Source organism: Neoarius graeffei, chromosome 5 (assembly GCF_027579695.1).
Source record: "Neoarius graeffei isolate fNeoGra1 chromosome 5, fNeoGra1.pri, whole genome shotgun sequence".
NCBI lineage: Eukaryota > Metazoa > Chordata > Actinopteri > Siluriformes > Ariidae > Neoarius > Neoarius graeffei.
Window position 1 is genome coordinate 69716011 of NC_083573.1, and position 26986 is coordinate 69742996.

General features: G+C 40.4%; 1 protein-coding gene across 1 annotated transcript in view; it reads right to left on the minus strand.

The window, feature by feature from the left end:
* lars2 (leucyl-tRNA synthetase 2, mitochondrial) overlaps positions 1–26986 on the minus strand; it is a 101341-nt gene that overhangs the window by 50623 nt on the left and 23732 nt on the right. Inside the window, exons 4-9 of the mRNA XM_060922316.1 lie at positions 22489–22580; positions 21956–22016; positions 19287–19376; positions 15587–15730; positions 1213–1320; positions 571–730 (exon numbers count right to left, since the gene is read on the minus strand). Coding sequence (XP_060778299.1) covers positions 571–730; positions 1213–1320; positions 15587–15730; positions 19287–19376; positions 21956–22016; positions 22489–22580 — 655 coding nt within the window. The remainder of the gene's footprint in view (positions 1–570; positions 731–1212; positions 1321–15586; positions 15731–19286; positions 19377–21955; positions 22017–22488; positions 22581–26986) is intronic.

A 26986-nucleotide genomic window follows, 5' to 3' on the forward strand; every position in this document is an offset into this window, starting at 1 on the left:
GCCTTTCACATTACATTTATCAACACAAACTCTCGACAGAGCTTCACTAAACTTGGCATGTAGGTACAGGAGATAGCCACAATTTGCCGGAACTCAGAAATTCCATATTTGGGCCCCAGGGGGTCCCCGGTGGGCCCCTGGGTGGTGATGTTGGTTTTTGCTTGTCTTGGGTTAACATCACCATTTCTCGACGGATCTTCACCAAATTTGACATGGAAGTCTGGGGACAACCCAGAATTTTGCAAAACCTGGGCAACCTGCTAGTGTACAATAATAATGGTTAAAATAATAAGCATGATAACTTTGAAATCATGCTTATTTATAACATTTATTCAAAACTGTATTGCACTTTAATAATATATTAAGGCTATTCTTTCACGTTGTTCAAGGGATAGTTTGACACAGTAGCACACAATAATGCAGTAATTCTATATGCACAAAATGCACCTTTATGGTCGGAATATCTGATAAAATGGTACTAATACAGCAAAAAGGTAGCTGCACCAAATAAACTGGCAGCTTTATATATTTTGCAGTGTGTGTGTGTGTGTGTGTGTGTGTGTGTCTCACGTCTTCCAGGCTGAAGTGCTTTGTGCAGGGCAGGTCCCACAGGACTGGAGCCGTGCAAAAGCCGATGAGAAGGCAGGATGGAGATGAACGCTGCTCCAAACACAGCTTCAGGGGAAGATGTGTAAGCAGCCAGCACCTCACCTGTCTCTTTGCCATCCAACTAATAGAGAAAAAAAGAAGAGAGAGAAGGAGACAGAGAGAAAGATTAGACAAAATACTTAATTCTGAGTAACATCAACACAGTTTTCAAGGATTTTGTTTCTTGTAAAGTAAAATCACTTGCACTTTAAATCTATTTGAGAGATGCAACAACAACCCTGACCATCTCATCTGTCTCTGCCTATCTACACACTACTTGCTCAACCCTTTGGAAATGAAATTTAATAAGCAAGGCCACTGCTAACTGAACATATTTCCTCTCATAATGAGACAGAGGAAGAGCCGCACACATAGCCTTGAGCTGAAGCTGACACACAGTTTAATAAAATGCACAAAATGCATTTTTTGAAGCCATGATGGAAATTCATGGGCACAAAGACACTAAACAGTTAAATACAGTGAGGAAAAAAAATAGGGAAAAGATGAATACAAAATAAGGAGGGGAAAAAAGGCTTTTCCAATCAGGAGAAAGAGTGGGCTCACCTTCAGCACATGGTCAAAATAGCAGCCTGAGCATTCCCCAATCCAGTTGGCCTGCATCGCTTTCACACCATACCACTCTGGGAGATCCGCCAAGGCATCCAGGAGGGGCTGCAAGATAAGCCATGGCAATATACATGCAGCTTTAGAGGGAAAAAAAAGGGCAATGCTTAAATGGAATTTGCAGAGCTCAGTTAACCTCTGTACACGGTCATGGCTCTGTGTCAGAATGCATGATGTGCTTTTGCGGCAGTTTTATTTCAGATCTAATGATCTTTAAATAATCATCTCAATATCATCACTCAACCTTATTAAAATGTATTTATAGCAACACTGACATTATAGCAATGCGGGAGAGAAAACGTTCTTGAAACCTCACAATGCAGTCCACAAACATAAAAGAATGTGCAAACACACATGCATACACATCGTCTTAAAACAAGCACACACACACACAGTTTTAAAGTAAAGACAAAGAGGCATGCCCCCCCCAACACACACACACACACACACACACACACACACACACACACACACACACACACACACACACACACACACACACTTCTGACCCAAATGAGAGAAAAGACTCCCAGAAGAAGTGGAGGGGACAGCGAGTTAGGAGGAAGTGAACGCTGGCACAGGTGAATAACAAAAAGGAAGCTATGCATAATAACGATCATAGGGGCCAAGTGGCTCAGCTGGGCTGAAAGGTAGTGAAGAGAGAGGATATGAGCAATCGCTGCTGCCTGTTGTGATATCTCTCTCCTCTCTGTCACTCTCCATTACCACAACAGGCCCTGAGGGGCTCGGCTCCCCAGAGGAAAGGCAAATGCAAAATAATTGTTCGGACCTTACAGCTGCTCCTGGCTTCGCCTTTTGCTCATTAATGGAGACTGTGCACTCTTGCATGAGGGAAAAGAGAGTCTGGTGTCTGGTCTTAGTGGGAAAGTGACTGTGAAGTGGGATTCACTCATCATTTTTGCCATTTACCTCAAGAAAATGGTACTCCAAAGCTTTTGTAGGGCACTCGAGATACACTTGTCTCTGTTGTGAAAATTTTCTACTGTTAAATACTCAAGTCTTAACTCCTTGGCATAATTAGTGATAGTGACTGGGGGTGGGTGATAAGGCAAAAATATCAATACTTGAAGATATACTGTCCCAGCTGAAAAGGGGCATAGCATGATGCTGCCACCATCATGCTTAGCCATGGTTATGGTGTTATTTGGGTGATAAGCTCTCTCACTTTTGCACCAAATATATCTTTTAGAATTATGCCCCAAAAGGTTCTACCTTAGTCTTATCAGACCATAACACATTTTCCCACATGGGTTAGGTTGATTTAGGATTTTTTTTTTTCATGAGAAAGCGCTTCTGTCTAGCTACCCTCACCAATAGCTCAGATATGTAAAGAATACTACAGCTTGTGGTCATATGCAAGGAGTGACCAATTACTTGCCAGATATTACTGCAGCTCCTTTAACGTTGGTATGGATCTCTTGGCAACCTCCCTTTTTTTATGTCAATTTTTTGAGGGATATCCTGTTCTTGGTAATGTTATTTTGGTGCCCATTTTCTCCACTTGTTGATGATGGCCTTCCTGGTGCTCCATTGTACATCTAAATGTTTTGGAAATTCTTTTGGACCCCTCTCCTAATAGCTTTTTGACAATAAGATCTTGTACACACTTTGTAAGCTCTTTGTGAACCATGGATACAGCTGTCGGATGAAACCAAGATGTCAAGAAAGTTTTACAGAAACAGCTGAACTTTACTCACAATCACTTCATTGATAACAGGTGTATAATAATTACTTTTGAACATGAGTTTGAGTATGATGGGATCATTCTAGGCACAGTCACATTCCCCATTATAAAAGGGTGTGCATACTTGTGCATCCAGGTTATTCTTTTTCAATCCCCACTGCTTTTATTTGTTTTTCACTTGAATTTTGTTGGTTGCTATACGGCATCAAAGGTGAAAAATGATCTGACATGATTTATCTTGGTTTCATTTGCAATATTAACAAGGGTGTGTAGACCCCTAGAGTTTGAATAGCTGGATAAATTCTATATTAATTACTATTTGACTCACCAAAGGTAATGAAAGTCATCTAAAATAAAAACAAGAGATCAATAACTCAGTAGACCTCTCACATCATCTTCACTCAGAGCTGAATCAGGCGATGTGGCCACACAGGAACCTGAGTTGCACATCAGGCATCATAAACAAAATCAAGCCAGCCTGAGTGGCCTCAAACCTGAAGCACAATCTCGATTTATGGTCCTTTTCTAAATGAAAGACTTCCGCACTTTCTTATAAAGTGGTTTCAATTGGGATTTTCAACTGAGAACATAAACTGTCTCTATAGAAACACAAATCCATTAAGCACTATAGGGATAAACTAAATGGAACTGCAGGGCAGCAGGTTTCACCTAGAGATGTCAGATGGAGGGCAAGTGTACATCTCTTAATGAAACAGTGCACGATGGACAGTGAAAATGTGCTCTATTTACTGCATCTATAGCGTATGTGTGATTACAACAGCCAGTCATTTCCATACATTTTCCTGTACTGAGAAAACATCAGAAACATCTAAAATATTATCTCAGAATTCAGTTACAGCAGACGTCTAGTTGAATTTCTTGGGTAAGCAATAAATGTTTATGTGAAATGCAATTTCATAAAGCACTTTCACAATCTTTTCAGTCAAAGACATTTGTAAAATTAAATATCTAACTGTATAATTTCCCATTTCAGAGTTGGAATTACTCTTTCAGAAGAATGAATGTGTGGTTACAGTATGTGCTGCCGACGAGGGAGGGAAGGAGGATGGATTTATTCAAAGAGAAAAATGTTGATGGTGTACTTTTTGGCAGCACAGTGGTGTAGTGGTTAGCACTGTTGCCTCACAGCAAGAAGGTTCTGGGTTTGAGCCCAGTGGCCAACGGGGCCTCTCTGTGTGGAGTTTGCATGTTCTCCCCGTGTCTGTGTGGGTTTCCTCCAGGTGCTCTGGTTTCCCCAACAGTTCAAAGACATGCAGTTAGGTTAACATGGGGAGGCCTTGGGCTGAAGTGCCCTTGAGCAAGGCACCTAACCCCCCCAACTGCTCCCCGGGTGCTGTAGCATAGCTACCCACTGCTCTGGGTATATATGTAGCTGTGTGTGTGTGTGTGTGTGTGTGTGTGTGTGTGTTCACTGTTTCAGATGGGTTAAATGCAGAGAGGAATTTCACTGTGCTTAAGTGTACATGTAATAAATAAAGTTGTTGTTCTTGTGGCTCATGGAGAGCTGGGTTAATTCACTGATTCTGTGGAGTATAAAATGGACAATAAAATAGTATGTTATCAACCTCAGTTATCAACATACATATCAGCAGTATCTTAGTATGTCAAAGGACAGTTGATCTTTTTTAAAATCTATATTTTATCATTCTATGCATTTTTTTAATAGCATGCACACATTAAATAATGTGGTTCAATAATGAATGCTCAGGCTACAATCTGAGTTTATATATGCGTGTAGCACTGAGTTGGCTGTAAGCCATGTACAATGAGATTGAGTGGAATAACTGTTTTATTCTAACCACATTCACTGGATTTTGAGAAACAGAGCGTTTTTAATTTTGCAAAGTCGATAAATAAAAACTTTACAAAAACATCAGACAAAATAATTTGTACTTAGAATGCAAACAAACCAGCAAAATGACCGTAACAATTTGTGAAAAAATGATAATTCTTGAAAAAAAAGTTCTTACCATTAAATACTTTTATTCCATATTTTGTTGCTTTTTTTGTATTTTGTTTTCGAGTAGAGTTTTTATTTCATCCTTGGTTGGTTCAGCAACATGCACCACCATTTTGTTTTTCTCTACTCACAGTATACGAGTTGATAGCCTAGCAGTAGATTAGCCAGAGTGTGTGACTGCTCATCTCCAGTGAATGTAGACAGATTGCTCATATCCAGTGAATGTGGCTATAACGAATATATATTTATTCTATCCACATTCACTGGATATGAGCAATCCCGTGCTCTGATTGGCTACTCTATTACTAGGATATCATCTCATACCATGAGTTGCAAAAAACAAAACGGCGGAGTGTGTTGCTGAACCAACAGAGGACAAAATAAAAACTCTACTCAAAAACAACCCCCCCAAAAAAGCAACAAAATATGGAATAAAAGTATTTGATGATAAGAACATATCTTTTTATTTTTCAAGAATTATTATTATTATTATTATTATTATTATTATTATAGCATTTTTCACAAATTGCTACTGTCATTTCACCAGTTTGTTTACATTCTAAGTGGAAATGATTTTGTTGGACATTTTGTATAAAAGTTTTTATTTATCGAATTTGCAAAAAATAAAAATGCTCGATTTCTCAAAATCCAGTGAATGTGGATAGAATACAACAGTTATTTCACTCAATTTCGTCGTATATGGCTTATAGTCCACTCGGCACCACGCACCTCGTTGGCTATCAGCTCATGTATGACTCGATTTCATGGAATAATTGTTAAATATATTACTCACTATAAGTGAGTAATGATACTTCGCTTATTTCTCACTCACCCTGCCTCACACACACACCTCTAATGCTGCATGAATTACAGGATTTGTGAAATCATAGGAACAAATTGGCCCATCTCGACATGTCAATACCAACCCAAAATGATACTCAGTGGCAGACTGAGCAAGCTTAATATAATTCAGACCCTTTTTATTGTGAAAGAACTGGCGCTGCTCATTAAAAAAGGATCCTAGCTGAGATTTATGGAATCCCAGCCTCATATCTACACACGGAGAACATCATTATATGACATAACAGGCATTTAGCAGACACTCTATCCAGAGTGATGTACAGCAGGACCCTGACATACCCACAGCAGTGGGCAGCCTGAGGAGAAGTGCCTTGCTCAAGGGCACTTCAGCCATTCTTGCTGGTCCAAGGAATCAAACCGGTGACCTTTTAGTCCCAAAGCTGCTTCTCTAACCTTTAGACCATGGCTTCCCATTGTATAATAAAACATCCTTTTACACTTGCAATCAGAGAGCAAGATCCAGGTCAAATCAGCTCGCTGCTGTGCAGGCTTTTTCAGATGGAAAGGTTCAGAGCTAAGAGGGACAGGGTCAATTTAACAGGGCACAAAAAAGGGGGAAAATGTACAGACCTCATAATCAGGACAACATGAACAATGCTGTTTGAAAGAGAGATGACCTACATGAGTCACAGTTCTGTATGTGATTGCAGGAACAAGTACTGATTGGCAGTATAAAATCCACACTCGTCCACACTTCTCCATTATTCGGCAAGCACATGGTCATTTCAGTTCAGTGAAGAAGCAGTGTGTGTGCAAGTATTTCTGGGGAAACACTGCTTATGATGAACCAGAAATGGAAGGCTTTACCTTTGGAAATCATGGGACAGGTTTACATGAATGCCCCACAACAAATTCTCATCAACAGTCATCATTTGTAGAAGTAAGGGGGGAAAATGCATAAAAAAAAATCAACTGTAATGATTTATATTTTAACAATATGATGTGAATTTCATTAAAGTTGATTTTATTTACAATGAATAATATTAAACAGATTAAGCATAAATTGATCTTAAGTACTATTTAGGGGTTACAACATTGGATTTTATTTTATTCCTCCAAGCAGGAAAGACTCAAGCATAAAATTTCAAGCTTTCAATTTCAAGTGATTTACTTTCAAAAGGGAACCAAAAAATGTCAACAGCTCATGCTTTGAGATCTTGCATTTAATCAAGATTCCTTCTAACATGTTCCCCAGGCTATAGCAAAGGATTCCAAAACATTAACTTTATTCTTCTTTAACCATTCTTTGGTAGAACGACTTGTGTGCTTAGGGTCGTTGTCTTGCTGCATGACTCACCTTCTCTCGAGATTCAGTTCATGGACAGATGTCCTGACATTTTCCTTTAGAATTCGCTGGTATAATTCAGAATTCATTGTTCCATCTATCAGTACGTTTACATGCACATCCAAATCGAGCTGCTGTCGGTAATCGAGCAAAGGGTCCCAGCAGGGGTGCCAGAGAAATCCAATCCTACATGCATACTGTGAAATCGAGCTATTGAGTGAGGTGCATTGTGCACCCGAGCCACAGGTGGCGCTACACGCCCCATCGTGTTGGTACACTTCCGGTTGTCGTCATGAAGAAGAGCTATTCAAGAGTATAAACAAAGGGACTACAGGCGGAAATTAGCATGTACTGCTATAACCTTGTACAGACATCTGTCCTTACCACAAGGATAATGTTTAATTTGTCCACTGTCCCTTTTAGAAATAAAATAAACTCTAAGAAGAGTGTTTGTAGTTTGTATGTACGAACAGAAGTGTTCTTAATAAAGTGGGCGGCTAAGGTGAAGTGTCATGCCGACCGAGGTTTTTTTTTTTTTTTCCCGACCGAGGCTGTTGTGTTTCCCGCTTGTGGTCTCGTCACTCGTCACTTCCGGAAGGGGCAGTGCTGAAGTAAGTAGCTGGAATACGTAGCTCGATAGAGTTTACATGCACTAAGTAGCTCGGCAAAAATCGCATAATCTAGGTCGTGCAGCTCGATTGCGAGAAATCAAGTTCGGTTCAATTTCAGCCTAGCTAAGGTGTTTACATGCCATTTAGAACTTCGATTTCAGTCGAGCTACGGCAGAAATTCGATTTTCTCTATGTGCATGTAAACGCACTGTATGATGGCAAGCTGTCCTGGCCCAGATGCAGCAAAACAGGCCCAAACCATGATACTACCACCACCATGTTTCACAGATGGGATAAGGTTCTTATGCTGGAATGCAGTGTTTTCCTTTCTCCAAACATCACGCTTCTCATTGAAACCAAAAAGTTCCATTTTGGTCTCATCCGTCCACAAAACATTTTTCCAATAGCCTTCTGGGTTGTCAACGTGATCTTTAGCAAACTGCAGATGAGCAGCAATGTTCTTTTTGGAGAGCAGTGGCTTTCTCCTTGCAACCCTGCCATGCACACCACTGCTGTTCAGTGTTCTCCTGATGGTGGACTCATGAACATTAGCCAATGTGAGAGAGGCCTTCAGTTGTTTAGAAGTTACCCTGGGGTCCTTTGTGACCTCACCAACTATTACACGCCTTGCTCTTGGAGTGATCTTTGTTGGTGGACCACTCCTGGGGAGAGTAACAATGGTCTTGAATTTCCTCCACTTGTACACAATCTGTCTGCCTGTGGATTGGTGGAGTCCAAAGTCTTTAGAGATGGTTTTGTAACCTTTTCCAGCCTGATGAGCATCAACAACGCTTTTTCTGAGGTCCTCAGAAATCTCCTTTGTTCGTGCCATGATACACTTCTGCAAACATGTGTTGTGAAGATCAGACTTTGATAGATCCCTGTTCTTTAAATAAAACAGGGTGCCCACTCACACCTGATTGTCATCCCATTGATTGAAAACACCTGACTCTAATTTCACCTTCAAATTAACTGCTAATCCTAGAGGTTCACATACTTTTGCCACTCACAGATATGTAATATTGGATCATTTTCCTCAATAAATAAATGACCAAGTATAATATTTTTGTCTCATTTGTTTAACTGGGTTCTCTTTATCTACTTTTAGGACTTGTGTGAAAATCTGATGTTTTAGGTCATATTTATGCAGAAATATAGAAAATTCTAAAGGGTTCACAAACTTTCAAGCACCACTGTACATGCCAAACCATGAATAATTCTGTTGAATTCTTCACTCAGTGGGGTTCTGTTTTGGTTTTTGAGTAGGATGAAAACATTTTACCAGAATTTTATAAAGCTAGGATTTTGCCTTTTGGCTATCCTGAGAAAGCCCCACACCTAATGCTCAAACAGCAACTGAAAAGAGGCAAACCCTAGAAAGCTGCTCACCCAGACATGACTCAGAATGGATAGGAACAGAACAGGCCTTTCAATGATTTTAGAGTTAGATTTTTCAATCATTTCTTGATATTCTTCTGAAACAGGAATATGTCAGATACCAAGTTTAAATTTTACTTTTCAAGCAAGTCGCAGTGAGCTTATCTAGCTGTCTGTCTAAAATAAACATAAAATGAGATCTATTCGCACTTTTTACGCCAAGGAGAAAAACTGCATCCACAGCTCCAGCTTTAATGTTCATCAAAGAAACCACCTCAAAAAAAGGTGACTAGTAGCATGAAGCACAAGTCCATCAATTAAGATGCGTGAAACTGGCATCTAGACCACTGAGAGATAAAATCATGCCAAGATTGTATTCCAATTTGGCAATTCAACTACTTAAAAGGCATAACAGGAACAGAGAGCTCATATAACACAACAGATCTTTGTAACTGCCAGATTGAGCTCAGGCCAACAAGATGCTTCACAACCTTTCAGCAGTTTTGTGAATCCCTTTGTGAAGTGCTCAGTCTTCAATTTTGTTTTTAATGCAAAGCACAGAACACTGCATCGTTATAATCTGTCCTAAACTGCAGTCTTTAGGAGCGTAAATTGCAGTAAAAGCAGAAGATATGTTCCTTATGTTGTCTGAGGGAGTTTTTCCTTGCTACTGTCGCCACAGGCATGCTCATTGGGGATAGATTAGGGATAAAATTAGCTCATATTTTAAGTCGTTCAAATTCTGTAAAGCTGCTTTGCAACAATGTTCATTGTTAAAAGCACAATCACTATCCATTGGATCTGTAATAACAGTATATGGGTTCCTTGAAACATATAGAATCCTTGGGGGCAACCCGGAATGTTTACATGAAATACGTTTCTGTAGAAAATGTAGAACACCATCATGAATTCTTCAGTCAAATGTATTTGCAAATTAAGCTCTAAATCTACTACCACTACTACCTCTGCCATCTCTCATCAATGCAATTGATATGTCAATCTTTTTAATCTTTCGTTTGTCTAATTTTCATTTCAGTTTTATTTGTTATCTGTATGACAACTTCTTGCTACTGTAACACGTGAATTTCCCCGATGTGGGATCAATAAAGTGAATCTAATCTAATCTAATCTAATCTAAATCTGTATTTTTTCTCCCTCCAGAGATGGATTTACTTTTTAGAGGGCAGAGTTTGTGGTCATGCATTGCTAATAGTCAACTTGATCATATGTAGAATACACAATCTCAAAGTATGAATAATTAGATTTTTTATTAATGACTTTCAAAGTTGAATAAAACTAGATAAGAACAGGTTTAGGAAACATTGGGTCTGAAGGTGGCGGCACGGTGGTGTAGTGGTTAGCGCTGTCGCCTCACAGCAAGAAGATCCAGGTTCGAGCCACGTGGCCGGCGAGGGCCTTTCTGTGTGGAGTTTGCATGTTCTCCCCGTGTCCGCGTGGGTTTCCTCCGGGTGCTCCGGTTTCCCCCACAGTCCAAAGACATGCAGGTTAGGTTAACTGGTGACTCTAAATTGACCGTAGGTGTGAATGTGAGTGTGAATGGTTGTCTGTGTCTATGTGTCAGCCCTGTGATGACCTGGCGACTTGTCCAGGGTGTACCCTGCCTTTCGCCCGTAGTCAGCTGGGATAGGCTCCAGCTTGCCTGCGACACTGTAGAACAGGATAAAGCAGCTAGAGATAATGAGCTGATACAGACGGATTTATTCGTAATTCACTCTCTGGAAAACCTTGTGAATTTGGGGGGGAAAAAAAACAAAAACAAAAAACAAGGTCCTGAGTGTGTGTGTGTAAATTTACACATAAGACTAAATAACCTTGTAAACCTTGACTTGATCAACTTCAAATCGTCTAAATGTTCATGGATTACTGCATGTTTATATATGGAATATACTAGCAAGTTTAAATTGCTTATTTTTTATTACCTTTATAGTGACTACACGGCCAGAAAATTTCAGTTCGGTTTTGACAAACAACCATTTACACAAAACTACTAAGAAGATAGAGAGATTGTCTTAAGCCCCATCTGGATATGGATTACTTGTACATCTATAATAATAATAATAATAATAATAATCATCAAATATTTTACATACCGTAAATCCTCTAATACTGGCCTGTATTCCATTACTGGCCGGGACTCTAATATTGGCCGGTCTCGCTGTCGGAGGAGGTAAATAATGGCCGGACTCTAATACAGGCCGGGGCTATAACCAACGATGTTTCTGAGATCATAGTGGCCTTACACAATCGTTCCGATCTGAAAGACAATTATGATCAGTGGCGCCGCCAGGCGTATGGCCGTACGCACTAGGCGTACCTTGGGGAGAGAGATTTTTTTTTTTTAATTATAACTGTTACCTGAATGCTTTGGCAATGCAACATAATTTGAGAAAGAGAGAGAGACGTGTGCGTGCCGGCGCATTTGTGTGCTTCAGGAGTGGGCGGGGTGTGCGTGACCAAGAAAGCTCATTGGTCAATGCAGATATACTTTTCTTGCACCACTGAGATTCTCTCCAGTTTTGAGAAACGGAGACAGACAATCGTCAGTAGTCAGAGCTTGTGCGAGAATTTATTGAGAAGCGAGTCAAAAATGAGTAAACGAACCCTGAAACAAACGAGCTTGTTTCAGACTTTTACGAAAAAGTCCAAAAGCAGTGATCCAGGGGTGTCATCTGCTTGCCAGTCCTCTCCAGTATCAGCTAGTAACACGGCACCGGCAGCTTCCACTCCTCCGCAACCGAGCAGCAGTACGCTGCAGCTGGATGCTAGCTCAGTTCCTTTGAGGGAATTGCCTTCATCTACCTCTGAGTTTGAAACTAGCCATACATCCAGTGAATTTCATATAAGAACACCTACATCTCCCCATGTCCCTTACGATCAGAAGTAGATGGTTGCTCCACCTTGCTGACAAATGAGCCATCAGATAGCTTTACTAATGAGCCACGAGTCAGCCCGCTATCACTGACATCAGATTTATCAGACATAGGTAAACTTCAACCAGATGCCTTAAAATGTGCACCGGACTCTGTAAAGCTCAATGTCCGACAGAACCGCTTCAAACCAGACAGAGGGTGGGTGGCTCCTTCTACTCTGATTTTCGGTAAACTCAGAAAAATACCCGAGGAGTTTTTCAGCGAGTCTATGTACCCCACGTTGCGCTACAGTGTGTGTCAGAGTCGTGCGTACGGTAGTGCTGAGCAAGTTCACTAGATTCTAATCGAGGCTATAAAGAGTTTATTGTTTATTGTCGTGTGTGGTTCACATATGTTGTTCAAATATCAGCCTGTGTTCATGGAAGGCTATTGTTCAATTTCAAGTTAAAGTTCTATCGTTGTTTTGTGTATAAGCCTATAGATCAACTCTTCATAGAAACTGCAGCACGCAAGCGTTTTTTTGGGGGGGGGGATTACACCGCTAGTGCGTACCTTACAGTTCAACCCTGCAGGCGCCCCTGATTGTGATTACCGGTAGGTCTGGTGGTAACCAGGCAACCAAGCATCAACCTGTTTTATAGGTTCAAATAGACACAAAATCTCATTTTTATTCATTCCGCTGGTAGTCTGTTTTGCTCAAATAGAAATAGAGGCCTGCCTCTAACGCTACGTTCACACTGCAAGGCTTAATGCTCAATTCCGATTTTTTTGTGAAATCCGATTTTTTTGTGAGGTCGTTCACATTAACAAATATATGCGACTTGTATGTGATCCTCAGTATGAACGAAAAGCGACCTAAAAGTGTTCCGCATGCGCACTGCAGGATACGACGACGTCACACGCAGTGAGCATGGCCAGTGTTTACGGAAGTAAAACCGCCCGGTTGCGGTATGACTCATCCAATCTAGCTTGAATAGCTGTATCCCCCCAAATGGAAATCAGCTCCCTAACCTCTGCGTCCTTCCATTGAGAAGATTCAGAACCTTCACAGCCCGAAGCGTCCCTCGCATTGATGTCATGCGCAGGGGCGCAGATACGGTTTTTGAACTGGGGGGGACAAAAAACTGGGGGGGACAAAGCTGCCAGCAAACCAACCCCAACCCCGATATGCCTGTCAAACTTGTTGTTAGTAACCATAGCAACCAAGCTCGAGCTCGCAACCTGTGCAGTCTGCGCAGCTCAACCAACCGAATATCAGTCTTTGTTTTGTTTTATGTGAGTTGTTGCAACTATATGTATACACTGCTGTGCACCTCAATAAACCGAATGGTAATTAGTCTTTTGATTTTTCCGTGAGGTTTGCCTTATGTAAAGAAAGACAGCATAGACGTTTTTTCCTTCCTATAAGTAGGGGGGACCGAACGAGGTGAATTTAAATATGACTCGTCCCACCCTCTATCTGCGCCCGTGATTATGCGCCATGTTGTTGTAACTTTTTTGAGAGACCCGCCGCCTACTTCAGCGCAGAATAGTGACGTTTGTGGCTTGTTGATGACGTGTAAGTCGGATGAATGCGACCTGGCGGTTCAGACTGAAGTCGCATATGAAAAGAGCGGATAGGGATCGGAATTAGCACCACATATCCAAACGGCCTGGGTCGGATTTGAAAAAATCGGATCTGTGTCGTTCATATTGTCAATAAAAGATCGGATACAGGTCACATATGGGCGAAAAGATCGGATTTGAGTCACTTCAGCCTGCAGTGTGAACGTAGCCTAATTCTGGCCTCCTTCCAATAATGGCCTGGACCAAGATGCACTTGAGTGAAATAAAGGCCCCGGCCTATATTAGAGGATTTACGGTAGTACCTTTGATCTAAAACTCTCAGGACATCTGGGTTGTAATTAAACTATGAAACAACCAAGATTACCATGACTGTTTTTCTTATGAGCAACAATTATCGTCATTCCTGGTCATAAGGCATTTTTCTGTTTTGAATATAGAGAGAATGGCAGGATCAATCGTAATCACATAATGGTCATGGTCTTCTGTTTTTTCTATTCAGGAAGTGTTTAATACTGACACAGTTGTGGTCAGAAGTTTACATACATGCACATAAATGTCATCATGGACATAAATGTCATGACAATACTGCAATTTTCAATGAATTCTTTGAACTCTTTTTTTTTTTCTGTGGAAGAATGATTGTACAACATACATCTTTAATAGAACCCCCCCAAGAATTTGGTGTACAAGTTTTATTTTATTTTATTCTGGATTTTCTGAAATCAACACAGGGTCAAAATTATACATACAGGGTCAAAAATGTACATACACCCACTTACAGTGGCGCTGAAAGTTCCAAAATGCGTTTTAACTTGCCAAGGCAACTTCCTGCTAGTGATCATGACTGACTACAGCTGGTAGCTTCTCTGTGCCAACATAAAGAATTTGTTTGACAGTTGTCGTTCTGCCACAGAAAAAGAACAGTTCAAAGGAATCATTGAAATCCTAGCATTGCCATGACATTCATGTCCATGATGCCGTTCACGTCTTTGTATTTAAACTTGTGACCACAATTGTATTTGCCTTAGGGTCTATTCACACTAGGTTTCTGAGAGCAATTGTCCCCCCCCCCCCCCCCCCCTCCCCTGCTGGTCTGTGCTCACATTGTGCTTTATGTTCCTGTTCCAAGTCCGCTTGCATAATCACAATGCGGCTTTACTAGCAGGCTACAATTCACGTTCCTCAAGTAATGTGAGAACCAGACCCGTTATTTACCCAAATGTTCTCCAGTGAAATGAAAAGTGCACACTATAGCATTCAAATTCTGTGCAATTAGTGATCACACGGTGCATGAACCTAACTGAACTGTCCCCGAGCGCACTTCTTCCAAGCGGGCCAAGAGAACCACACCCAAGTGTGATATGCAGCAATAATACTTGTCAAATGAACCAGACTTTGGGGGTCAAACACACTCCGGTGTGGTACAGATTGCCTAATGTGAGTACCCCCCTTAAATAACTAAATACAGCAAGCAGCAGCAGTCAAATATTTTTTCTTCCCCTGATGCAAAAGATAGCATCTGCTGGGAGGGACGATCGATCGATCGATCGATAGATAGATAATCACAGAAGTGTCTAAGTGCATCTAAAATATTTTACTACCAGAGAGTTGGAAAAAAGTAAGTAATCTGGTCTGTAATTCTCTCAGGGGAGGAGAGAGAGAAAACACTGACATGGCCAAGGCGGACAGAAATAAAATCACGGAGGTACACTCTTCTCTTCATCCTCTTTTAGGAGAAATCAGATAGTAGGATTAGGAATCATTACTCTTCTAAAACTGTTCACTATATTGTTCATCAAATAGTCATATTTTAAATTTTTAATGATGACATATGCCCATAGTACCGTAAATAGGTATTTCCTCTCACTATTGGGAAAAATTCATGTCTGTGGCAATCACGTACACTACAGACATACAAGTCTTAAATATTGTTAAATGCAGGCTTCCTAAAGCACTACAAATGTATTGTCCCCTGGCAGTGCTTTGAGTTCAGGCTGCTGTTAGGGCTGAAAGTAGCTGGGTTGTGTAGAAACTCACCTTGGCATAGTTGGTGGTTTTGATGAACCACTGCCTGAGGAGCTTCTGCTCCACACAGGCACCAGAACGCCATGAGCAGCCGTTTTCATTCACCTGCTCATCAGCCAGGACTGTCTGATCCACTGGGTCCCAGTTCACCAGCGCCTGAAGAGACACACACTTTGGTATTAATTATATTTTAGTGCTCTGAGCAAAGAGCTGTGTGCTAACTAAAGACACTCTGGACATGCATCTGTGCATTGAAATCTTGGGGGAGTTAAAGCCATGGTGCTCAGGGGAAAGCTGCTAGAAACACAACACACAGGAACAATGTAAATGTTGCCTGGCAGGTGAGAACAGCTGCCTATTCTTTTTTTGAGGTGGAAGAAACTAGAAAAGATCCTACAGTAGCTCATATTCCCTGGCTCCGATTCCAGATGTCAGCCACATTTCACAGCTACATTTAATATACATAATGTATATCTTATCTCTCTATGTGATGAGAGGAATAACCTAAAAGCCTGCTTGACTTGAATAATGCAAGCACACTCCATACCACACAAGCACATTTTCACACACAGGCCTGTGAGAACCTCACACCAGGGATGGACAGAATCACAGGAAACCTTGCTGGATGCTATACAAAAAAACTCAGTGTTTATTTTTCAGACTATAATCCCTTATGTTCTAGTAGGTGGGTTCTGTCCAACGTTCCCACCACATTCTTTTAATTTATAAACAACACACCATGTCTCAGAGGATAGAAACTCACACTTTCACCATGTCTGTTTGTTTGCCTGCCTGCCTGTATCTCTCTCTCAGTAATGTACACACTATACTTAGGCATACTAAATTGAATATCTAATTCTCTTTGTCCAAGACATTTTAAAAAAGGTTTATAGTTGAAATTAATTTCTAAAGCAAATGCAAATAGAGAAATTAATACCCATATATAAATATATTCCAGAATCAAAATGTATTATGTAGGGTTATTTAAAACAAGCTTTTTTTGGCTAAAAATGAAATTGGATCCATAAACAAGCAGTTTAAAAAAGCTCTTGGGTGAAGCTCCTTCCGGAAAATGGTTTAGAAAATGCCAATACTGCTAAGAATTTATAATCTCAGTATTCATTCATTCATTCTTCTAAAATAGTAGAAAATAAAATGGAAGAAAAAAAACCCTCTATGAACAAATTTTGACTGGTAGTGTATAAGCCAACTCCTGTCTTGTCGCTTTTCGACCAACAGGGAATGGGTTCCGTTCTGATTCCAGCACCAGATTTTGAAAACGTTCACAGCATTTCGAGCAAAAATAAATTGGTTCAGAACCTGAAAAGTGGGTTCCCAGCTGGAACTAAAATATAGTTGTTTTTCCCAGCACAAACCGTGATATCAGTGGCCGTGTCATTAAGTTGGCGGTTATTAGGTTCAAAGACATGCGGTTAGGTTAACATGGGGCAGCCTTGGGTTGAAGTGCCCTTGAGCAAGGCACCTAACCCCCAACTGCTCCTCGGGTGCTGTAGCACAGCTGACCACTGCTCTGGGTATGTGTGCGCTCATTGTTCACTTGTGTGTGCACGCATGCGTGTGTTCACTGCTTCAGATGGGCTAAATGCAGAGGACGAATTTCACTGTGCTTGAGTGTGCATGTGACAAATAAAGGCTTCTTTTAAAAAAAAGAAAGGAAAGGGAGCACAGCAATGGAGAATGCAACAGAAAAGGATACATCTTCAGAAAAAAAATTACAGGAAAACAAATATCTCCAGTAAAAGAACAAAAGCTTGCAGGTAATCTGTGTACTCTGTCATCTTGTTACTACTGTTTACTCTCGTTGTGAATTGTGCAACGCTCTCCATTCATGAAGCATCCTTGATTACAACAGTTCCACTTAAAGCTGGTGTGAAGGCGGGCCGGTTCACTCTCTCTCACCAAGGTTCAAAGAATCTTGAATGGAACTGGTTCAAGAACCCGTTTCTTGTTGGTCAAAAAGGGGTTTCTGTGGCATCTCTATTACTCCTACATATGTGTATGGAGTACAGTTTGTTTTTCAAAACTATACAGTGCCTTGCAAAAGTATTCATCCCCCTTGGTGTTTGTCCTGTTTTGTTGCATTACAAGCTGGAATTAAAATGGATTTTTGAGGGGTTAGCACCATTTGATTTACACAACATGCCTATAACTTTAAAGGTGCACATTGTTGTTTTTAAATTGTGACACAAACAATAATTAAGATGAAAAAAACAGAAATTTGGAGTGTGCAGAAGTATTCCCCCCCCCCAAATCAATACTTTATAGAGCCACCCTTTGCTACAATTACAGCTGCAAGTCTCTTGGGGTGTGTCTCTATTAGCTTAGCACATCTAGCCACTGGGATTTTTTCCCATTCCTCAAGGCAAAACTGCTCCAACTCCTTCAAGTTAGATGGGTTGTGTTGGTGTACAGCAATCTTCAAGTTATGCCACAGATTCTCAATTGGATTGAGGTCTGAGCTTTGACTAGGCCATTCCAAGACATTGAAATGTTTCCCTTTAAACCACTCTAGTGGAGCTTTAGCAGTATGTTTAGGGTCATTGTCCTGCTAAACGGTGAATTGTTGTCCCCGTCTCAAACCTCTGGCTGACTCCAACAGGTTTTCCTCCAGAATTGCCCTGTATTTAGTGCCATCCATCTTTCCTTCAGTCCTGACCAGCTTTCCTGTCCCTGCAGATGAAAAACATCCCCACAGCATGATGCTACCACCACCATACTTGATTGTAGGAATGGTGTTCTCAGGGTGTTGGGTTTGTGCCACACATGGTATTTTCCATGATGACCAAGAAGTTCAATTTTAGTCTCAGTTGACCAGAGAATCTTCTTCCATGTGTTCGGGGAGTCTGCCGCATGCTGTTGGGCAAACTCCAAGCATGTTTTTTTAAGCAATGACTTTTTTTCTGGCCACTCGTCCATACAGCCCCACTCTTTGAAGTGTATGGGTTAAAGTGGTCCTATGGACAGATACTCCCATCTTGTTGGTGTCTTTGTTGCATCTCTGATTAATGCCCTCCTTGCCCGGTCTGAGAGTTTTGGTGGGCGGCCTTCTCGTCAGATTTGTAGTGGTGCCATATTCTTTCCATTTTGCTACAGTGGATTTAATGGTGCTCCCTGGGATATTCAAAGTTTGAGATTTTTTTTTAAGAACCCAACCCTGATCTATGCTTCTCCACAACTTTGTCTCTGACCTATTTGGAGTGCTGCTTGGGTTTCATGTTGCTTTCTTAGTAGTGTTGCAGAGTCAGGGTCCTTCCAGAACAGGTTGATTCATACAGACATCATGTGACAGATCATGTGACATTGATTGCACACAGGTGGATCTTAATCAACTAATTATGTGACTTATGAAGTGAATTGGTTGGACCAGCTCTTATTTAGGGGTTTCATATGAAGGGGGTGAATACTTATGCACACTCTAGATTTGTTTTTTCATCTTAAATTATTGTTTGTGTCCCAATAAAAAAAAAAACAATGTGCACCTTTAAAAGTTGTAGGCATATTGTGTAAATCAAATGGTGCTAACCCCCCAAAAATCCATTTTAATTCCAGCTTGTAATGCAATAAAACAGGACAAACACCAAGGGGGATGAATACTTTTGCAAGGCATTGTATTTATTCTTCAAAGTCAAAAGATTTAATACACTTGTATTGGTAACACCTCATATTCGGACAGACTGTCATCATGTCTTACCTCTTTCTGATAGGCCAGTCCTGCTTCGTAAAGTTTCACAAACAAGTACTGCGTCCATTTGTAATAGTCAGGCAAGCAAGTAGTGATTTCCTGTCAACAGATTGGAATTAAAAATTGATTTCAGAGCAAGTTCAATCATGTTTTCATTTAAATCACCGAGTGCATATAGAATCCATATAACAGCAATTAGAAGGTTAGTAGATTATTCATGTGATCATGTAACCAGCTTACTTTAATTTCTTATACCAGATTTCAACATCTGTGCATATTGAATTAAAATGGACAAATTGAGAAAGGATAGCATTATTTGTAATTTGCAACCACAAAAATGTCCAAATCAATATTTAAATAATATTGGCTGGTGTTGAGTGGTAGATCAGATATATTCTATTCAGCTAGCATGATACTGAACAAGTCGAAGAGGAGTTCAGTATCATGCTACGGTAGCTGAATGGAATATATCTGATGTACCACAGAAAAAGCCAGCCAAATATTATTATTATTATTATTATTATTATTATTATAATACATACACACTCTTTTCCAGCTTTTCAATGTCTGTTGGTATATTTACCTTGCCCGGGACGAAGTCCACGGTGAGGTATTGTTTTCGGTGGGGTTTCTTTGTTTGCTTCTTTGTTTTTTTTTGTTAGCAAAATTACAGTAAAACGGCTGGACCAATCTTCATGAAACTTTCAGGATAGATGGGCATTGGTCTCAAACAGAACCTCCAACATTTTGAGGGTCATCCGGTCAAGGTAATCAAAATGGTCAAATTTTTTCGTGATATCTTCCTTCATATTAATCATATTTACTTCAAACCAATTCCAAAATGTTCATCTTTCAATTCTGCTTCCATTGCTATGCTACCATACATGATTGGGTATCTCTCAGTTTTCTTAGCGGTTGGGGGTCAAATGTCGGGGGGTTCAAGGTCATTGCTAAAATTTTCATATTTTCCATTATAACTCGAAAACAGTTAGAGATAGATGTTTATCATTATCAACATGTAGGAAGTCATATATGGGCTTTCATTTGGCACCAGGACCTTTGACCTTGTTTGTTTGTTTGTGTGTGCGTCTCTATCTGTTAACAATCTAGCGTCTAGACGGTTGCACCGATTGACTTCAAATTTTCACGGTAGGTGGGCAATGGTCTGTAAATTACCCGATTAAATTTTGGGGGTAATCGCGTCAAGGTCACGGAAAGGTCAACCTTTGGATCAAAATAACATTTTCCATTATAATTCATAAATGGTTGCTGATAGACAAATATTTACTATTATGAGCATATAGGAACTCCCATATGGCCTTTCATTTGGCCCCATGATCTTTGACCTTGAGTGACCCTGAAAGGTTAAACTCAAGGTCACAGATTTTCAGAGGGCTATAACTTGAAAACGGTTGATGGTAGACAGATGTTTACCATTATCAACTTATAGGAAGTGCCATATGGGCCTTCATTTGACACCATGACCTTTGACTTTGAAATGTCAAACTCAAGGTTATGGATTTTCATAGGACTATCACCTGACAGCTGATGATTGAGAAATATTACCATTATCAACATATACAGTAGGTATAAAATAAGTGCTGTCAGGCGAAGTTTGTTTTGCCTGGCAACAGTTGTTTTCTCTTGTAAATATGCGTGAAGAATATCTTATGAAGTTTTGGTAGCCTTTCGGATGTTCAACACGTCTTTCTCTTTCCTGGTGAACAAAGAAATGCTTCTGCGCATGCACAGCAGAAAACTCTCTCATTGGATAGTTGCATCAGCTCCGATGTGTGACGTCAAGTTGTCTTGACAACCATATTCAATGCTCATTCTCCATTGGGTAGAGTGGCATAATACACGTGGGATAAGCGATATGCTAACAAAGCATGCTATCAAATCAAACCAGCTAGAAGGGAATAGAATACATGTTTTTAGTCCATTGAAAAATGTCCTGTATGTATAATAATTATTCATAATCTGACTTGACAGCTGATTTCTTGGCAGCCCATTTACCAACAATGTTTCTTTACTTGGTCAAAAAAAAATTAACTACTCACAAGCTTCTCAGTATTAGCTTTTATTAGTATAATAGTTGTGATACAAATCACCTTACTAGTGGTTAATGTAGTTAAATAGCTTTGATACTTGTAGTGATACTACTGAATGTGATTACTGACTGACACACAGACCTAGAGTTTTTCATAATCAGATTATCAGATAATTTAAGTGCATATAAAAAAAAATGTTGATCAAATAATAAAATATCAAATAATTTAATAAATTCTGATGTGTGGTTTGCTTGTTTTTTTTTTGCAGTTACCTGAGTGTTTTGTACAAATAAACAATAATGTATATCAGTGCAGTCAGTACACAGTGCTGGCATGAATAATCACTAAAATAAACATTTTCCCTATGCTTGAGGTAAAGCGAGGTGTCAGCTCTGGAAGAGTGGGACTTTACTTCTGTTAGTACTGGGAATACCAGCTGTCCGTTCACATGGTAACCAGCCATTTTCACAAACATGTGCCTCAGGAAGCATCATGGCAACATTAATTCAGAGCTTCAGAGCCAGTAGTTGGGCTGATGAAATGATGCAAAGTTAGCAGACTGTACTGAAAGTAATGTGGCTCCTCACCTGCAGAGAAACACAACACGTCAGATTTCTCCCTACTCACCCTGTCCCAATTAAAGCACAGCCCCAGGCTGTTCAGCTGCTCCCGCATGGACTGGATGTTACTGTAGGGAGAGCAAGAATGTATAGTAAAGGTCAGGGACCAACAAAGACCTAATGGCTTGCTGTGTGTAGGTGGATGTTTCCTGGTGATTGTGTGTGTTTGTCTGTTATCAGCATCTGTTTACACACAGATCATTCCCAGGACTGTGGTACTCATTACACTAGCATACATGACATACACACAACAGTCTAAGAAAATGACAGAGTATGTGTGTGTGAAGAGAGAGACTATTAGAAAAGGTCAGAGAACAGTCAGTCAATACTATTCTATTATTACAAGTTAGCAATCAGGAGTAACACTGGATTCTGTCTCATATTCAACCTCTTTCTATGTACACGAGCAGACAAATACACATGCACACACTACAAATATTATCAACGCAAACGCCGCTGCACAAACATCCATAATAGGACAAACAGGATATTAAAAAAACACAAAGCAGATGAGAACAGACAGCACGAACACACAACTACCTCTTAGTCCAGTGTTCAGGGTTGAGGCCACGCTCGATGGCAGCATTCTCAGCAGGAAGCCCGAAAGCATCCCAGCCCATCGGGTTCAGAACCTGCCATAAGAACACAAGCACATTTAAGCCAAAATCAGGCTTAATCCAGATCCTTTTGCTCTCTATGACTCTGATCTGAGGCGATGTCTTTATTGGTGCTCAAGGTGTGGATTTATCCAAAAGGCAGAAGGTTCATAATGGTTACAGTACATCCTGCTAATAAATCTGCAGCTTCATGCTTCATTATTGTGTTATGCGGTTTCAGTGGAGTAACCTCCTGCATAATGAAATAAAGCCCTTATGAAAGCCATTTGTCACACACATACGAAAGAATACTGTAATACAGGAGGTCTCTATTAAGCGCAGTACTAGGTCTTATGCAGTGTCCTATACTGTTCCCAGTTAGAAATCTTGAGGGAAGATTGTGATCTGTAGAACGATGTACTGTCACTCACAGCATTAAAAAAAAAAAAAACGTGGGCAGTTTGGATGAGAACTGTCAGTGAATAATGAACACTACAAATATATAACATGCCATTAAAAAATAAATAATTGTTTTACATTAATATGACCATTAATATGGTCTTTAGTCTCATCCTACAATGATCAAAATCTTAACCCCCTCTTCATCATCTCTCACTCTGTACATTGGATCAAATGTCCTCTTTGTGTATTGTTATATTTAAAACACGGACAATGAGAGTAAAGAGTTCTATTTTTAATCTTGTTGATCCGGAGAGACTGAGAGAAGCTGAAAGAGAGGAAAAGAGGAAAGGAAAAAAAAAGCTTGCAAAAAAGGTAAGGAGAGAAGCAAAGAGAGATACAGAGAGAAAAGGAAGAGAGAGAGAGAAGACTTCGTCTCTGAAAGGTTTGCCACTCGTACTGAAGCGGAGGAGAATCAGTATCCTTGGTAACTGCCGGCACCTCATTTGTTAAGCAAAAAACTGTTCGCTATGAAGCCAAGAGGGTGCTAAAACTCCACTGTACGGAGAACTACGAATGACAGGCAAACATATTGGGGAATAAGACAACCTAAGCCTGCTAATTAGATTAGGGTGGAGATGGCAGCACCACCACAAGACAAAGTCATTAGGACAAGCAAATTAACAACCTGTGGCAAATGTGCAGTCAGACACGAACTTGTCTCACTTATTATTATCATTATAAACATCTTACCACTGAACAAATGAAATGATGAAGTACAAATAAAGAATAATAAATATGAAGAGTGGAAGTGGTGTGTAACCTCTCTCTCTCTCTCTCTCTCTCTCATTATCTCTAGCCGCTTTATCCTGTCCTACAGGGTCACAGGCAAGCTGGAGCCTATCCCAGCTGACTACGGGCGAGAGGCGGGGTACACCCTGGACAAGTCGCCAGGTCATCACAGGGCTGACACATAGACACAGACAACCATTCACACTCACATTCACACCTACGGTCAATTTAGAGTCCCCAGTTAACCTAACCTGCATGCCTTTGGACTGTGGGGGAAACCGCAGCACCCGGAGGAAACCCACACAGACACGGGGAGAACATGCAAACTCCACACAGAAAGGCCCTCGCCGGCCACGGGGCTCGAACCCGGACCTTCTTGCTGTGAGGTGACAGCGCTAACCACTACACCACCGTGCCGCCCGGTGTGTAACCTAACATTAAAAATTAGGATGTTGCCTTTACTGCTGGAAATCACCCCAAGTTCAGTTACACACACTCCTCAGTATGTGATGCAGTGATGACAGAACCATCTGTATGTTTTTTTCTCTTGCTCTGCTGCAGCTACTTTCATCTTTTATTTTGTCTACTGACTAGCTTAAGTCTCTGTTACAGGGTGTGAAGGGGAAGTGCAAGCTGAAGGAAATCAAGCAGTTGATTTTGTTCAGTCGGAGATTCTCGCCTCTTTACCTGTATTGAACTGGACTTCACCGTCTTGGTGGTGTGGTGCAGGTCATAGCACATCAACTGCTACTGATACTAATGCAATTTCCAATTACATCATCATTAAGATAAGGGATCTCTAGATGCTGTTTATCCATCCGGATTCGTGACAGTACATCCAGAACAGTTCATTACTTGAGATGGTATGCTTCAGTCATGTCCACTTTTCCTGCTCACTCTGTTAGTTGACTCACCCTCAGATCAGGACTCCACATAAAGCATCAGGCCCACAATCATGGGCCGTGTGCCAAATTTTTGGATCACACAACAACAAAACACACCATCATCATGTTAAGAGATGCAGCAGGAGAGGGTCTGTCAAGCCAGGAATGAAACTAGTTAAGCAGTCTCCTCATTATACATTTTTTTTTGCATGTATTCACACACCATTTTATGCAACACTCGATTTAAAAAAAAAAAAGCCACACGATCTGTTGCATAAGGAAAGACAGAGGGACAGAAAAATAAATTTCAGATAAAAATGCCTGAGCTAGAGTGAAAAGGATTTCATGTCTCAACAAGTATAATTTCTTATTGGACTACTACTGGAACTTTTAATACATGCAAGTACATGCGCGAGATGCAAATAGATTCTTTGAGACAAGGCAAACAAGACAGCAGTGAATCACATGACCAGCAGTGGGTGACATTTTCATGTGACTGAACAGATTTAATATCTACTAGCTTCAGAGTCTACTTCGCTCTCCAACACATTAAACAGTTGTGACATGCTTAGTGATCTTGCTGCTCATTTCTTGGTTGGTGCTGCATTTTCCTTATTCCTTTGAGCAGTTAGTGGCTGAGTGCTGTACGGACATCACAGGAGAACACACACAGTTACAACTGCATTTAATAGGAACAAGAAGACAGAGTCATCTATATCCCCCAACCTATATACCAACTATATACCAAGTTTCAAGATATTGTCACATTTTTCAAGTTGTGCTGCAGGAAACCAACCCTACCTCTTTACACTGACCTCAGCAGCCCATGGCATAAACCCACCGGACCTTTGGTCCAGGTGAGCTAAAAATTTAAATTTCTCACATTTCTTAGTATCAAAAGGCACATATACATTACTTAATCAACACATATACCAACTTTCAAGACCATACCACTCAGTTTTCAAGTTCTGCTCCGGAAACAAAACCTACCCCAAGACTAACCTGAGAGACTAAGTCTGAAACTGTTTCCATGGAAACATGAAAATTTTAAATTTCTTAGTATGAAAAGGCAAATCTACATCACCTTAACATGTATACCAAGTCTCAAATCCACATCATGAATAGTTTTGGATGTATGCTCCGGAAATGAACATTGCTCTTAGAAACTAAGTCAGGATCTTTGAAAAATCCTTTTTTTTTTTTTTTTTCAAAAATCCCAAATAGCAAAAGGCACCAGTTCACATGTTGCTTGATACGTATACAAAGTTTCATGAAGATATCTTCAGTAGTTTTAAAGATATGGCCTGGAAACGAAAATGTGACCGGATGGACCCCGTTTCTATATGTAACAAACATAAGTGATAATGGTCAAGTGTTGGTGTTACCGCCTAAAAACAAGAAGTACTTGTTTCTTGTAAAAGTTCTCACTCAATTTTTCACCGATATTCAATGTTATATTAATGAGAAATACAATGTAAAATGAGAAGGGCACTCAGCGAGTGCAGACCTCTGCCAAGGCAAACAGTCGACTCTACGACAAGCAAATCTGCAACCGCAATCACTTTGTGTCTGGATGAGTCATCCTTACTGGCAATGATTCCGCAGCCTGTTTGTTTTACATTAAGACATGTTTTGAAAGCACTGTCTCTGAGTGCTCCATGAGTACTGTTTTCTGTATTATGTTTGCGTCACTAGCCTACAGGGGTGGCACGCTGGTAGCACTGTTGGCTCACAGCAAGTAGATTCCAGATTCAAACCTCACGGCCATTGGGGTCCTTTCTGTGTAGAGTTTGCATGTTCTCCCCGTGCCTGTGTGGGTTTCCTCTGGGTGCTGTGGTTTCTGTGAATGTGGATTGTGAAATGGAGTAATCATATTTCTACATTGGCTATGTTTTGTCACTACTGAACTTTCCTGCCATGCACTGAATTGTAAGATGTTTGCCATTATTAAGCGTAGACTTCCACCAAGGTCAAATGCCATATCTTGCTACATTAGTAAAAGTGCAACTAAATTTGTAGATCTGCCCTGTGATTTGGATCTGCTCCAAAATTTAAAGAGAGTCTTTTCTTGGCCCATGCTACACCTTCCACCAAGTTTCATGGAAATTGGGTCAGCAGGTTTTACACAATCCTGCTTACAGTCAGACAGACAAACAGTACCAAAAACATAGCCTCCTCCAAGGCGGTAATTAGTGAAGAAAGCAAATGTTGGACTCAATGTTCCAGAATGCAATGAAGCTGTATGACAATTGTGCCAAGTTACTACAGATTCAGCTCAGCTAGTTCGTGATCTATGAAATAAGTATAATGGTGTTGATAGTGGTATTAGCATAAAATTTGAAGCTTTGGAAACAGATCTGTTTGAGC